The sequence below is a fragment of the Hippichthys cyanospilos genome, chromosome 20, assembly GCF_059441005.1.
Source record: "Hippichthys cyanospilos isolate Australia breed blue-spotted pipefish chromosome 20, RoL_Hcya_1.0, whole genome shotgun sequence".
In the NCBI taxonomy this organism is placed as follows: Eukaryota; Metazoa; Chordata; class Actinopteri; order Syngnathiformes; family Syngnathidae; genus Hippichthys; species Hippichthys cyanospilos.
In genome coordinates, this window is record NC_142388.1 from 12,991,074 (window position 1) to 13,007,678 (window position 16,605).

The 16,605-nt window shown below is 37.2% G+C and overlaps 1 protein-coding gene across 2 annotated transcripts in view; it reads left to right on the forward strand.

Annotated features, from left to right (window-relative positions):
- The window catches only part of cdk19 (cyclin dependent kinase 19), a 51,734-nt gene that overhangs the window by 3,711 nt on the left and 31,418 nt on the right, over positions 1–16,605 (forward strand). For both annotated transcript variants that reach the window (XR_015863791.1, XM_088403240.1), the window contains exons 2-3: positions 1,514–1,589; positions 15,765–15,875. Coding sequence is in view for 1 of the 2 variants with exons in the window: in XM_088403240.1 (XP_088259366.1) it covers positions 1,514–1,589; positions 15,765–15,875 (187 nt within the window). In the remaining variant the exon portion in view is untranslated. The remainder of the gene's footprint in view (positions 1–1,513; positions 1,590–15,764; positions 15,876–16,605) is intronic.

Sequence of the window (16,605 nt, forward strand, 5' to 3'; positions counted from 1 at the left end):
CATTTAAAAAGCCGCCTACCAGTACATGTCAACTCAAGCCCTTTTGGTGACCAATACTAAAGGTTAAGACATCATTAAGCTTAAAAAATAGCAAGCAAGCAAATCCTGCAAGAACGTTCGCAGCTTGGTCTATGCTTGGTGCTATGCGTGGTGTCCGTGCTAGACAAATTTTCCGCAACGCATACCTTCTGGAATTTCATTACCGTGTGGAAGCACCGGGCAGAAAACATGTGGGAAAAACGATTGCTTATTGGTGTTCGCCGGTGAATACACAGTACGCATAGGCGAGGAGTCTGATTTAAAAAAAAAAAAAATAAAAAGCTTGGAAAAATGTCAATCATTTTAATCTACTAGCCAGCAAGATTCCCCAGGTCTTCTTTCATGTGTCAAGAACGGGACACGATGACAACGCTGAAGTTGGTTTCACTGTCACGCTCCGGAGATATCGGGTTTCAATTACACCTTAAAAGCCTTTAAATGACAATGTTTACCATGTTTGCATGGCAAAAGCCTCTGCTTTTCTCAGCCCCTAGTATACTCTACTATCTGTCAATTGAGACCAATTTTGGAAAATCTGATTGCAAACATTCAAATAAATTGGGTTTGACCAAAAATGACATTTTGACTGCAAAGTCACTTCGCGTGATTCTGGTACTTTTGTGCTGTTTTTTTTTTTTTTTTCCTTGCAAAAAAAACTTTAAAGCTGTTTTAGGTGTTCTTACAGGTCTGTTGTAGTATATGCTTGGTTCTAAGTAGGCTTAATTTTTTTCAATGGTTTGCTCTGCACAACTTTTGCCATAATTTTTATTTACTTGATGTATTTTAGTTTATTATTATTTTTAAGTATCAAGCCTTGTTTATACAGTATATACTGCTTGTTTAAAATGTTTGACCAAACATGATGATCGTGATTATTAATCGTGATTGCAATATTGACCAAAATAATCTTGATTATTTTGGCCATAATGGCGCAGCCCTACGCGACACACCTGATTCAAATGATCAACTCATCAGAAAGCTCAGCAGAGGTCTGATAATGATCCTGATCATTTGAATCAGGTGTGTCGAGGAAAAGAAAGCTGACAAACATGCAGGATGCTGGCCTTTGAGGGCTGAGTTTGGACATGTTTTAAATATATCTACACCATTATTTTATCAGACTGGGTTTCCTTTGGGTCACTGATAGTGTAGTGATATATTTGCATGACTTGCAGCGTGGGTTCGGTTCCCAACTCAGTGACTATACAAATGGTTATTCATTCCATTTCGCCTGAAGTCAGCTGAGTTATGGTCCAGCAGCCTGCTACCCTTAGCGAGATAATCTGTATTAAAAATGAATGGATGTTTTTCTTCAAAAAACACGTATCTGTAGAAATATTTATTTCATGAGAGTGAAATCACAGGGTAAATAGTTCTTTTGCAAATGATTACCAACATGAGTCTGAAGTCTTACTACATATTTTGAAATTAAATACTAAAGTAATATTTTCTCTTATTTCTTTCTTCCCAACAGGATAGACGAGAAGGAATATGCACTGAAACAGATAGAAGGCACTGGAATTTCAATGTCTGCATGCAGGGAAATTGCTGTAAGTTACATTTTGATTTGTTCTGAGGCAAAAATAAGTTGAAATAGCAAAAGTTAATAACTGTTGTGAGTTTTGTCAAAAATATATGTAAACTTGCCCTTATGCATTATGTCCATCCATCCCTTCCTTCCTTGCTTCCTTCCTTCCTTAATCCTTTGACTACCGACCCATATATTGCTTGTTTAGAAGTCTAGGATACTTGGAAAATTTGTTTAAAAATTCCATCTACTATTTACACCAAGAAATACTACTGGGACTGTACATCCCATAGACCATGATACTTGTACAAAAAAACGTGCCAGAAAAGTGAAAATGATCACAAACGTATGAACTGTTCAACTAAATCATCTCCAAAACATTATTTTGGGTGCAGCCCACGCGGCCCGGTACCAGTTGATCCACGGACCGGTGGTTGGGGAACACTGATCTATAGTAACACACATATGTACATTAGCACATATTATCAATATATTTCCAGAGTACTAGATGGTTAGTTGAGGAGAAATTGTACGATGCAAGCTACCGTGTTGACAGTGGACCCAGCGCTGGCTTGTTGTGTATGGAAAAGTTGCTAAATACATGCCACTAGAATCTGTAGACAGGTGTGTAATGAACCGCCAGTATGTCATTTCATCTTATTGCTGCCTTTTCTACTATATACCCACTGCCATTTTTTCAAAAGCACAGGGACACTTTGTCCCAACGGGAGTGAAAGGGTTACATTTCTGGTAATGACGACGATAATAGCTCATAATGTTAATTCAGGAGTTAATATCTACTAGGCATGGAGCGAGATACAAATCCCATGAAACGAGATATCTGACGAGAACAATGCCATGAGAACGAGAAATGAGATTTTTGCAAAATTTTTGAAATTAAAAAAAATATTGCTAATATAAACTTTTCAATTTCACAATGATGGATTTTAATTGAGCAGGCTGCAATAAACTCTAAAATAAAACTCTAAAGTGTTTCCATATGCTGCTGCAATAACAAAATATTCAGCTGAGATCTCTCAGAATAGTTGAACATGAACAAAATAAAATACTTCCTTTCACACGCTGCTTCAAGAAAATGTTCACTGTTGAACATGAACAAAAAATAAGAAATTATGTTTAAAGTGCCATACATTAAACAAGGTGCATTTTTGAAATAGCAGCAAGCAAAGGAATCAGTCGTGATGGCAAAGTGACTTCATGGCATCAATGACCTCCGCTTTGGTTTTCTTGTAAAATGTTGGAACTACTGTGCAACTAAAGTAATGTCGTGACGGGATATCATACCGCAGTCAAGGGTGTAAATCAGCCACCAAAATCCTCTGCTTTCCACCATCAAAAGTGGCTTCATAACAAGCGCAATGTAGCGTACATACCAATATCTTGTGTTGTTTTGGTAGTTCTCGCACTTGATGGGTCCAGCGGTGATGCAAAAGTGTTTCTTATTGTTGCTTGCTTGTTTGAAGCCGTTTTTGAAGAGCTGGCGAGCTTCAGGTTTTGGTGGTGAACTACAAATGCATTTGCATACAGTTTGTGTTAGCTGCGGTGTATGGCATATTTCTTTTTTTGCAGAGTTTGCCAACTGCCTTTGTTTTATCAGTCAATGTGTGACCATCCTTTTTCTTTATTGGAAAACCAAAATGTTCGCACATGGATAATTTAAAAGTAATCGAGCCATCGTGTATTTCTGCTATGTACTCCTTCTCTTCATTGAGCTCCTTCTCCTTTTCAATTCATGGCAGATTACAAACAACGGTTAGGTGCATAGCGCCACCTACTGTATAAGAGAGTAGCACGTCAGCCTATCCATCAGCCTTCCCTCCACTGTACCTCTGGCTCAATAAGACGTATCCTCCAAAAAAGTGAAAAGGAAATGAATCTTGTGGCATGCCTGTGCGAGAAATCTCGTGGCATTCGATCTCGCAAGATCTTGTCTCATGAGATCTTGTCTCATTCCCTCATTCCAAATCTTGTTTCCGTTTTTTTTCTGCAAATTTTCTTACTCCATACCTCCGGTTACCCCCATTTTGAGAAAAATGCCAAACAAACTTTTACACTGCATCATTCAGTTTTTATTCTGTATTTCATCTTTCAAAACCCCAAATTGAATTGAAAAACACTTCATTGACTATGTTTAACATCACATCTTCTTTTTATCCTTTTCCCGCTTGCCTGTAAAATTTGTGTTTTCACCGAGTGTTCGCCTCCCATCGGGTTATACCCATATACAGTGGGCCCCTGGTTTACGAGATTAATCCTTTCCGCGGTTTTTGTAAGCACTCACAGGAGAACAAAGCTTTAACGTTCCACCATTTTGGAACGAGTGACGCCGACCAATAGCAGACTGGCATCTTAGTGTTTCCGGGACACCAACCAATAGTAGACCAGCATCTTAGGGAGTCGTGACGCTGACCAAGAGCAGGCCAGCATTGTAGTGATGTAATCAGTGACGCATGTAAAGACATATGAGCGTGTGACTCGCAGTCATGCACACACACTGACCGCCATGTTAGAGGTATCGTAAGGCAAAAAAATGGCCTAAAGAGGGGACAAAAAACAGCGCAGTCTTGGTCGTAAGGTGAAAAAAACGTAAGGCAGAGACGTCGTAAACTGGGGTCTACTGTATTACTCGTCTTAATTAGACACAGTTGAGTGTTGCTCGTCACTAACATGGCAAGTTATCTTGTGCTGCTCACCGCTGCTACTGCTGCAAGCTGCTAACATTGGAGTTGCCACTAATCGCTGGAAATAAATGTCATGTAATACTGTAAGCATCCTTAATTTGGGGCCATGAGGCTCAGTGGTAGAGTGGTTGTATCGCAATCCAGAGGTTATGGGTTCGAGTCCCAGTCATTGTGCTCAGGTTGAAGAATCCCTGAGCAAGATACTGAATCCCCAGTTGCTCCTGGTGCTGTGTCATCTGTATGTGAATGAGTAGTATAATGTAAAGCGCTTTGAGGGCAAGGTGAAAAAGCTTTATGTGTGAACTACCATTTACCATTTAATTCGCATAATTAGCAACTGACCTTGATTTCAGGATAACGTAGTGTTGTTAACATTAGTGAGTCAAGTCAGTTGTTACGCTACAACATACTGACTGTATCTATCTCAAAATAAAAATGTAACAAGGCATTGATGTCTATATCTTATCTGGGAAGATAAGGTTTATTTTGACTCTCTCTGTTGGCACTATGTTTGTCATGCATAGCATGAATACTTTTCTGACTGTACACTAACTAAAAAGGTACCTGAGGCAGAGACAAATTGCTCTAAACTTTTTTTTTTTTTTTAATGAAGGTACTACACGGATTTCACTTTTCACGGGGGATGTCCTGTTAGGTAAGACTAATGGGATTAGCGAGCTCAGGGGCTGGTACAACTGGGTATCGCTGATGGGAATTGAAGTGATGACAATTGCTAGAGAGCTGGATAATTACACAGAGCAAAGAAGCATGCCCTATGGGACTAGTAGAACAAGAAAACTGCATAAAGAGTGAGTGATGAGTGAATGAATGTCAAAAATCAATAGGCCTTTGAAAAAAAAAAGACGTAATCCCTGAATGTTTGAAACAGATGGGTAGAGATTTGAAACCAGTGACATACAGTACAAGTCAGAAACTACACAAAAAGGACAGGGAATCTGTCACTGTTATTACAGATAACGTAGAGAGAATTAAGAGAAGGCCTGATGCCCATAGGAATAGACTTGGAACCAATTATTTGGTATTTATCCGTTAAAAAGTGTAATATGCAGATTGCATTGAAAATCTTAAACTACGGGTTCACGTAAATATATGGCGATATATTTTATCACATTGTTTTGTGCATAATTCAATCATAACAAAGTTATTATTTTCATAATGTTCCATAAGTGACAGTAAACTCCTGTTATATGATAAGTATTAGAAAAACAAGTAACTAAGACAGTAACTTAATTCTATGGTATAAAAGTTTTTAAAAAGTAACTAACACAGTAACTGAGTGTAACTTTCTTTTTTGACCATATGTAGTCTTATCCTGCTGTGCAAACTTGTTCATAGCATTCCTTTTAAAATCTCAAAATGCCAATTATTTGTTCCTATATATAGTGCTCCTGAAGTAAAAACAGATAGAAATTAAATTTGCAAAATATTGGGCATTTTTGCTAAAAGAAAAAAGTGCATTGGTTTTGAAATTATCTGTAATTGATTATCTTCAGTTGAGATAATGAGTTTATTGAGTGAAACAAAAAAAATAGATACACCAATTTGACTTTGTCAAGAGAAATTAGACGTTGAGGCAAAAGTGTTTGTGGTGGGTTTGGCAGGGTTGGAGGGGGTGGCTGAAGGAATGTCAGCGTGACACTGCCATTCTATCCAAGTGCTGGAAAATGAGAACATGGTCCCTTCGACATTCCATTAGCTTGTTATGTAACAGTCTATAATTTCCATTTGGATTTGTTTACATGGAGTCAGCCTATATATTGTGTGTACAGGACCAATGACACTACACAAACACATCTTGTGATATTCTGCAAACACATTGTAACAAATCAGAGGGCATTTTTGGGTGACCTTTAAAACCACATTAACATTTTAGCATCTTTATTTTTAATATGAAACATTTGTGAATTCACGGAAACTTTCATAAATTGGTGATACATGTGAATCTGTTTTCACTGGGTCTGATAGGGAATGCAATATAAAGCTTATATTCAATAAAATGTAAGAATTTGCCCAAAGGAAGAGACTTGGAATCTACTGGCCATTTGTGCTGACAGGCAAAGTGGAAAAAGATCTTTGTGAAAGTGGTATGTGTGACAATGAGCATTATAGTTCTGTGTTTTTGGAAATGTGATCAATGGATGTTGACAAAAGTTGGACTTTTTTTTTCTTATGGAAAACAGCCTGTTGCAAACTGCTATACATTATGGATTGTTTGTATTTTGGTAAAGAAGTAATTGACATAGGTGGGCGTCTTTCTGTCATCGTCAGCCTGACATTTTTTTCACGTTGAAAATGGTAATCGTCAGTCAATCGTTCCGTCAGACCGGTCCTTCGCTCACTTTCGTCATCAGAACTCCCCACCCCCCTCCGTGAATATAGAATATATAAAATATAATGTAAAATATGCAGTAGTCATTACAATCATATAAATTTACAACATAAGCCTAAAAATCAAAATAAACTAAGCCCCTCAACAACAAACTGCAATAATCATCATGTCTGCCAGGGTGTGTGTGTGCAGGTGTGTGCAAAAATTAAAATGAAATTCATGTCCACGAGGAGGCATTATCATGCTTTATGTCAGGGGTCTCCATTGTGTTGATCGCGGTCAGCCAGGGACTTGCCTATCTATTGTTAGTCGATCGCATGACATTGCACCAAATGGAAAAAAAAAAACCTCAGTCGAAATAACAAACATCAATCGAGGGGAAAAAAAAGAACAAAGCGTAGTCTACTTTGAATGCTGCTCACACTGGAAGGTAATAATAATCAAGTAGCAAATCACTGTCAAAGCCTTGCTTCCAGGAGGAACTTCAAAATAAGCGTCCCAAGGCCGGTTGTTTCATACATTTCTTGATATCGCACATTTCAATTTTTTCTTTTAACTCTGGGCCAACAAGCTAAGCAAAACAAAAAACAAAAAAACAGATCTTGTCCCATAATTACTGCCCGGAAAATTTAATTACTGTAATTACTCTTCCCTGCCTGAAAGGAGAAGCGATGAGTGCTGAAAGCCTAAGTGAAAACTATACAAGGTGGACAAATCTGAACCGGTGCGTAACGTAGCCCAGATTTTTTCATTTATGGTGTTTACTAAACTGTGTTTACTAAACTGTAAAATCACTAAAACATTGTTTGGTGATATCACTGCAAAAGAGGAGTATTTTTAAATAATTTAATGGTGTATTGCTATCACTGGTTATTGGAACAGAAGCTCTTCACAAAGATTCCCCCCGTAGATGGTGGGATGGAGGCTGGAAGAAAAGTAGATTGAGACTTAAAAGATCACATGATTTGATAGATACATCAATATTCCATCCACACAATAACTTTATGATACAAAGATAAATTTTTCCTTCGTTTGTCGTTGTAGTCATATTTCGGGCTTCCTTCTCCTGTTCAGCTTTTGGTCAGTAAACCCCTGTATGTGTTCCTGTGAAGCGCAATATCTGAGCAGCCACATTGAGCAGTAGAATCTCCTGTTGCGTTTAATTCAAATGGGAATTTTGAGATTTCAAGTTTCGTTTTGTTTTTCATTTTGTTTCTTTTATTTTCTTAGTAATATTCATAATATGAAGAAAAAAAACCTGTGCAGAAGCAATTGAACCCCAATGCAGTTTTCAAAAACACCTGCCATGCATGTTTTTCGAATGTGGGAGGAATCATGTGTGCCAGGAGAGACCCCACATATGCACTGGGAAAACATGCAACATACGGGGAGGCTGGCACAAGCTGGAATTGAACTTGGTACTTTGAACTATAAGGCAGAGGTGCCAACCACTCTTCCACTGTGCCACCAGCTAAGTTTGTTTTTCAAGGTAAATGTGGCTACACTGATTGGACCACAAAGGAAATCAGTACTGGATTTGATTGATGTTCAACTGATCAATGATGTCATTGATCGATCTGCAAATTAAAGCCATTACAGCCAATCAAACGTGCATGAAGCCGAGCCAAATATTTACAGTGCAATAGTGAATTGTGAAAAGTCTACTCGTAAGTTGCAAAAATAATTAGACTTAAAAAGTTGTGTAACTAATAATAAACCAAATGAGTCCACAAGCACTAAACAAAAATTTTGCAAAATTTGTAATAAAAAAATATAATCCCTAACATAAAATTTCCAGGTTTCAAAATATTTTCTTTTTACCGAGAAGACTGCAACAAAATTAGTGATTAGTGGTGATTAGTGATTCGGTGCTAATTTTTCAGCTACAGTTGAGAACTTTACCTACACTGAATAGTTTAACAAAATGCATATAGCTGTCACGTTTGATGCGACGGGGCGTGGCGAGTGGAGAAGTGTGTGGGAAGGGGACCCAAAAAGGTAGGAAGGCTGTGGAGGTTGTGGCTCAAAAAATGGAGGTTTGATAACAAACTGAGAAAAGGCATAACTGAACCAAATCCATATAAAGTACAACCGAAACTGAAATTAACTCCCGGAAATCAGCAAGGAGTAGACAGAAACTCTTGCAGCATGACATATGGACAATGAAGCAATGACCCAACAAGAACTGCAATGCAAACTGGGGACTTAAATAAACTTCACCTAATGAGGGAACACGTGACAGCTGGAGAGAAACGAAAGGCAGGGGAAGCTGATTGGACAACGCCAGGAGGGCAGGTAAACAGGAAGGTGGACAAGATACGACTAACACAGACACAGACACAGACAGGAATGCAGCTGCAAGGGAAACTAACATGAACCTAAGAATATGAACAAAAACCCACACAACTCAAAAAACACAAAACCACAAACCCCAACCTAACACGACAATAGCTCAGTACCCAAAGACAACTGTCAAGATGCCAGCATCCAAGAATGCAGTCATTTTTGTCTTTAAAATGCCATTGAAAGGTAATCCAACCCCTCTTGTTTGCCTATATTGATCACTCAAGTTCTGCTTGCTACCGGCTAATTTATGCTAGAGCAAATATTGGCAACAGACACCAAACAATAATACGCCAACGTAATTAAGTTGCTTATTTAGCACCCTTAATTGGATATTAAATGTGATTTCATGTCAAGGTTATGGTAATGGTAAATGGACTTTCATGTATATAGCACTTTTCTACCTCCGGTACTCAGAGCGCTTTACAGTATTAGTCATTTACCTACTGATGACGCAGCATCAGGAGCGACTAGGGGTTCTGCATCTTGCTCAAGGACGCCTCGACATGGTCACAATGGTCAGCTAAACCTAAACCACAGCCTCTGTTGGTAGACAACCACTCTACCACTGAGCCTTGCCGCCCCTAAACGTCACGGTATATTGTTTGTATCGAGTTGCATCTCATGACTCTGCCGCAGAAACCCTGTTATAAGGTTATTTGTTTTCGCAACATGCTTCCCGGAAACAACTGGTCACCTTTATTTAGAAGTCTTACCACGATTGGTGGTATGTATTCCTGTCAGAGTAGCAACAGGCAATGCATTTTCTTGTTTCACTTTGCCAAAAACCAGCCAAAAGAAAATGGATTTCGTGCTGTGCAGGGACAAAAAAGTCTTGCCGCATGAGAACTTGACAAATCTGAATGTCAGTACTGAATATTTTTCAAAATCGTTTAGACCTAAATGTATGATTTAATATTTTATATGATGGTAATTGTATTATGATGTAAGCATACAGTGAAAGAGAAGTCTCAAATCCCTATTGTCTTTGAGTTTCATAATGTTCCCAACAAGCTTTCCTTTCTGGGGTTTTTTTTTCCAATCATCGTTTACCTGCATTTTGACTCAACCAAAACAAATATTGACTCCTGACTCACCCCACCAAAAGCAAAACCAAACCATATGGTATTGAAATGGGGTTATTTCCTGCAGTAAAAACGGATATATATTTTAAAAAAAAACAAAAAAACTTTTACCACTCATTTTATTGCATTAATGCTGTGCTCACATTTTTTTTAGGTACTTAACATTTTTTCATTTAAAAATAAATTGAAAACATGTTATAAAATCTTTAAATTGATGGAAGATGCCTAGATCTGATTTAATCTCATTATGAAATAGGGTTTTGGTTATTCATTCACTCTTTTGCTTGCCTTTCATGTGATTGTTACTGACTTGTTTTTTCATGGGTAGTTGCAGGCAATTCTTGATGCTACTTCAGTAATAGTGAGCTGTTAGAAAATTACACAATAAAGACATCTTCGGACCAAAAAGCCAAATTGAAATGATGTCATGAAAATATATTTTTTTGTTACTGTCTTCATGGCTTCATCAACTGTAGTTTCTAAACATGCGCTTCACTGTCCAAACACTTGTCAAGTGGACAGCTGTAAAGTGTATTTGCTGGCGAGGTGGACTTTGAAAGCTCAAACATAGTGTTTCCAAGGTTGTAATGAGCCCTGCAGCTCTTATTACCCACCATGTTCTGTAAAGGGGCCCTATCATGAAAAGTCAGAGCATGAACGTTTGGAGCTTTTAACCGTACTACAATGCTGATTTGTCAACCTAAACACCACCAAAGTGTTATTTTCTTTCATTGATGCATTTCTAAGCATCCGTGCTTCTTCTGTGCTCTCACATACACTTTGCCCAAGCAGGTAAACAGGACTTGAGAAACATTCAAAGAACAAATTTGTACATCCCCTGGAGAGCCCCTGTGCAAAGCCCCCGACCTAATTCATGTCTTTTCGTTTTGTTTTAGTTCCGCATTTGAGGAGAAAAGATTTTGAACCGAGTCGACCAAGTAAACAGGAACGTTTCATTTATTATTTGGAACAATTAACTGTAGAAAATGCCGGTGGCGAAAATGTGAGTTTGGGATCACACAGCCACATATAATGTTAGTCACTCGTCCCACCCAGTCAGTGAGTGTGCGCTATCGACATGGTTTTGTATTTTAATGTCAGTAAAAAGCCTATTTGTGGCTCCTTCATTTACTCCGTGACCCTTGTGAGGATAAGTGGTCAAGATGATGGCTGGTTGGATGTTTTATGGCGGCATTTAAATGACATCGTATGGGGGTGTGGTAGCCACATAATGAGAAATGCAGCCTTCCTTTTTTACTTCCTGGTTAGATATGTCAGTACCATAAAACTAAATATTTAATAATAAACTAAGTTGCCAATGTGCCAAATGTAATTTTTTTGCATATGTTTACACTGTGGAAAATGTAAAAATATGATCCTTTTAACAAAAACACTAGAAGATTTCTAGCATCTTACTTATTTTCGAGGTTGCAACTATGCTGTCTAGTGAAATTCTGATGTATCATTAAATTGTGTTACATTCCCAGCTTGTAGTCTGTCATTGACACTAAATGGTTGCTGCTGCAATACTAAGCTGAGCCAGTGGCTGCCACTTAAATTCATTGTGGAGGGAAAGGTCTGGCGTTGATGTTGCTCCACAGCTGCAGCGTAGCCAACAGACATCCGCGTCAAAGGGGATTCATCGATCAATCGCTTGCCATATTCGAAATCTCTCCTCTCCTATCTGAAGTCGGGTATTTCAGTGCTGTTGTGGTTTTCTAATGACATTCCTACATGGAGTATCTTTATGTTGTCATGCTCAGATTTGTCATCATGTCAACATGAACTCTCTCTAGTCAGCTGTAGTTACCTGTTTTAAATACAAATGATATGACAAATGAATTAGTTATTTTTGTTGGTTATTCTTGAAATACATTTATCTGTTGGAAAAAAAGTAACTTTGCTTTTCATTTGTAATCTTCTGGCATGTGAAATGTCCAAAAGCATAAATGACCGTTAAGGCCACCCTTTCAGGTTACAATGTGCTAATCTTTGAATCTGATTAAGAGTTGTTATAATCACGTTAAAAAAAAAAATCTCTAAGGAACAACAACTGTTTTTTTTTTTTTTGTTTCCCCATGTTTGACCAGGCCAATAATTCTGACAATTTTCGTTGGAATGACCTCAAATTTTAACTGCTTGTGTAGAAATGTTTCATGTTTTTGTGTGTAACGTTTGGCAGTTCTATCTTTTCAGGTTAAGAAATGCAGTTCACTTCAAAAGAAAAGGCATTTTAAAGTATGCTTGGACCGATGACAGTGCAGCATGCCTTCTTCACAAATTTTGCAAAGGAGGCTCCAACTACATAACAAATTCGACTTGGCACAGTAAATTTCAAGGAAAGGGCCACTTATGTATACCTAAATCGCCAGGACGGCCATCAACTTGTGCAGGCTCACAGGCGGCGCTCATATTGAACATTTCTGAAATTCTGACATAGAACCAACAAATATTTGTACTTTTCTTTGTAAATGTAACCAATAACATGTAGGACTTTCAACATAAACTGTCTTTAGTTTTAAGATCCATCAAGTAGTTTCCGTGATCTGGGCATTTAGAATGGGGTCAACCATTTTGGAACACGCTGTACTTTATGACATTAGTTTGGTCTGTGAGACACTTCTTCCTGTCAAGTTTATTTGTATAGCCTTGAATCACCACCGTTTCAAAGGGCTTCACAGGTGAAAAAAAATACAGAACATCACAATTACACATCGGCATCCCCTGAAAAAGTGCCAGGAAGAGGAAGGAAAAACTCAAAAACCCTTTCTGGGGAAAATGAGAAACCTCCGGAAGGGACCGCAGGTGGGAGGAGGCCATGAAAAGATGACCTATTTTACTGAAAAGAATGACCAACAAGCCATTTTATTTATCCCTGCCATGTTCCTATTATCTTATTAAGTGGGGGTTTATCAACACCTCGTAATAATAGAGGTTATTTTATTGATTATACAGCACAATGGAGAAGTATTGAATTTTTTTAGATTTCATGTTACCGCTTATCCTCACAAGGGTCGCAGGCTTGCTGGTGACTATCACAGCTGACTTCAGCCAGTAGACAGGGGACACCTGAAACTGGTTGCCAGCCAATTGCAGGGATTTCAGTTTTCTAACAAGATATGAAATTGGATTCTGTGCAGTAGAACGAACTCTATATATTCTGACAATATGCAGAACTTGCTTCTGTGTCTGGTTCTTTTAGAATTACATTCAGAATTACATTTTACTATCCATGTTGGAACAATCGTTGCATCTCAAAATCTTTGACTGCTTATTTTCTTGCTGAGTGACATTTGGTGCTAAGTTTTAGCAAGCTACAAACTTCTCCCTTTTGCTGAGTGACATTTGGTGCTAAGTTTTAGCAAGCCACAAACTTCTCTCTCAACTTCTTAGTGAGAAGCGTGTGCTTACTTTGAAGCTGAATTTCTTGTTTTTCCTCATAGCAAATACCCTCTTTAGAGGTTTGGTAGGCTGACAGACCCTCCCAACGACATTGTTACGACTTTTGAGTCAGACAAGTTTGACATGTCTGCATCTGTTCTGTTCCTGCGTCAGAAGTGGTCTCTTGGGCCATCATGAGTGCTTGGTGCTGACGGAAGGATTGTTTTGATCACAATAACAAGTTGATGACTTAAAACCAGATATTATGCAGATATAATTACAAGATATTTTCTATTCCAGTTCCAAAAACTGTTTGCTAAGCTTGCCAACTAGTTAGATGGGTCCTTAAAATAAAGATGAGCGCAGCTAACAGATCCTTTATAACATAAATAGTCTTTTCCAAAGGATGTCGACCATGAAAATCAATTGCAGATGGAGACAATCTGTTTTTTTGCCTGTCAAAATTTGTTTCTCAGAAAAGGATTCAAAGATGCAGCCCGGCCTTGACAAAATCAAAAGATGAGATTCCTCTGCTAGGGCAATTTAGAATACAGATAATTATTGAATGATGACATAAACAAGTTCACGTGTGAACCTGTGGTTGCCATAAATGAGTGGAAAGGGTTAACCACAGAAACTGAACTGAGCTCACAATAACAGTTTTTTTTTTTTTTTTACTGTCCAAATTAAGGCAGCAGAGCTATCTGCCTTACTGCTTGCACAATCATGTTTGGTGTTTGAAAAGTAAAAACAGTGAAGCATTTTTTAATTTTTTTGGGGGGGTTTCAAATTTATTTCACATCCTTCTTTGGTGTGAGGATATTAAATAAAAGAATTGCGGTGTTTCTTGAACCATACTTTGCATTGCGAGGATTTAGTTATTTCAGGTTAAAGAGAAAATTAAATAATACTTAGATAAATTGCAGCCAATGAAAATACTGTGTCTATTAAGGCAAGTCAAGTAATTCGAATATAATGCAATGATAATGCATCAAGGTAAATCTTGTGTGGCTAATATACATAATGTTATGAGGATGAGACTTTGATGTGTTTTGATACGCTCCATCTGCCTACGTAGTCTAAAATTGGAAATAATAACTGTGAAAGTTATTTTTCCTTATGCCTTCCTAAATATAACATATTACAGCGAAGGAAGTGTTGGACTTGACTTTCCCTTTACGATCTTTTCCAAAGTGCTTGGACTTACTTAAGGGGTATGTCAGCACCGCCTAAGAATGGGCTGGATCTATAAAATACACTCTGGTTTTCTCTAAAAAATAAAGGGAATGCAAACGAATATATTTCTATTTTTAACATCTCTCACCCCTTGTGCAAAGTAGGGAGGGACATGTCAAGCGAAGTTGAGTTAGATTGCTTTTAGTTGTTTAGTTTAAATAAATGTTTGCCTTGCAAACTAATAATTTTCTACACATCAAGTGAAGCGTTGTCCAATTTTGTTTTCTCTTCTTTTGTTCCTTTTTTATATCTTCAAAACATTCCTTGTTGGGGTGAGTCCTTGTGATTGGCTGACAATTTTTGTGATTTAATCTATGATAGGTTTTACTGTAAGAAGGGTTGCAAAAAAGACAGAAAAAGCAAACATAATAATAAATAATTTAATAATTGTTTGACAAGATCAAATGTTGGTGGAAAAAAAGTGTAACTTGTACACGCATGGACAAAAATAATGGTACCTTTCTGTTAAAGAAAAATCCACGATGGTCACAAAAATAACTTAAATCGGAAAAAAGTAATAATAAATAAAAATGTAATGAAAATGAACCAATACAAATCAGCATTTTTATTCTAATTTCAAAGTTCAAAAACAAACACATGAAACAGACCTAGATAAAAATAGCACTCATAAGGACATAATAAACCAATGGTTGTCTTCCAATTAGCAACACAGGTGTCTTCAAATTTGTAATCAGTCAATTGGCCTTACATATTAATCAAGAACTTAAGATCCACTTGACTGTATCCAATCTCCCTGGATGAGCCCACTGGAGAAAAATTGATGACAATTTGAAGTGATGGATAATGTGAAAGTTGATAAAAGATCCTGTTACTTTTGTCAAAATTATTTCGATTCCAATTATTTCTGTGATCTTGATGAGGTTTTCATTTGTTAACTGAGAGGTACTAACAATTTTATCCACAAGTGTAAAATCATAAAAATTCGATCAAAGTTACCAGTTCTTTCAACAATTACCTTTTTGGAACTTCTAATGCATTCCATTTTATTTAGAAACTGTTTCTTGAAGATTTTGCTTGTGTTGTGTTATTTTCACAAAGTTCTCATACTTAGACTTTTTTTTTTATCTTCTGTTCTTCAGCTGTTGCGAGAACTGAAGCATCCAAACGTAATTGCCCTGCAGAAAGTGTTCCTGTCCCACAGTGACAGAAAGGTTTCCCTTCTGTTAGACTATGCTGAACATGACCTTTGGGTGAGTTTTGAATCCCTCTATGCCGTACCTCTATACCACAAAACTTCTCAGCATATGTATATTGTCACTGTCCAATTTCAACCTCATACTACAAATTCAATTCATGTTTAGTCGGCTGCAATCAACTCTGAGTAGAACCAGTGAAAAAATAATTGTGATTGTACTATATAGCTATTATTCATTCTTTCCTTAAAGAAAAATCAAGTTAACTGATCATTTATTTTTATTCTAACACAAAAGAGAAAGAACAAGACCAATTTTTTAAGTCTATATTCAAAAAAGAAAACACTATAGATAAAAATTTTAACTTTATGCCCAGATTAAAAATAAAATGGAAAAAAAAAATCACAGGACAGAATTGCATTTTAATGTTTATTCAATCAGATTACCAGACCATGGGTGCCAGAAGTGCAAAAGTTAGTCCATGAATACAAGAATTTCAATGTAATATATTGATACAATCCTTTAATTTATTGGAAACATTTTACAATGTAACCTATTCTGAAAAGCACAAAATTAACTGTTAAAATTAATAATGAATAAAACATTATCATTCAGTCATTCTCTGCCAGCCTCGGCAAATGGATCTTTGACTTCAATAGCCATTAGTGAAGCCAAGTAAAAATGAATCTTTGACATCAAAAGTCGTCAATGACACTGAATGAGATAATAAAGTAATAAAGATCAGACATTGCAGCAATTTTGTGGCATAATGTACTTTTTTTTTTCT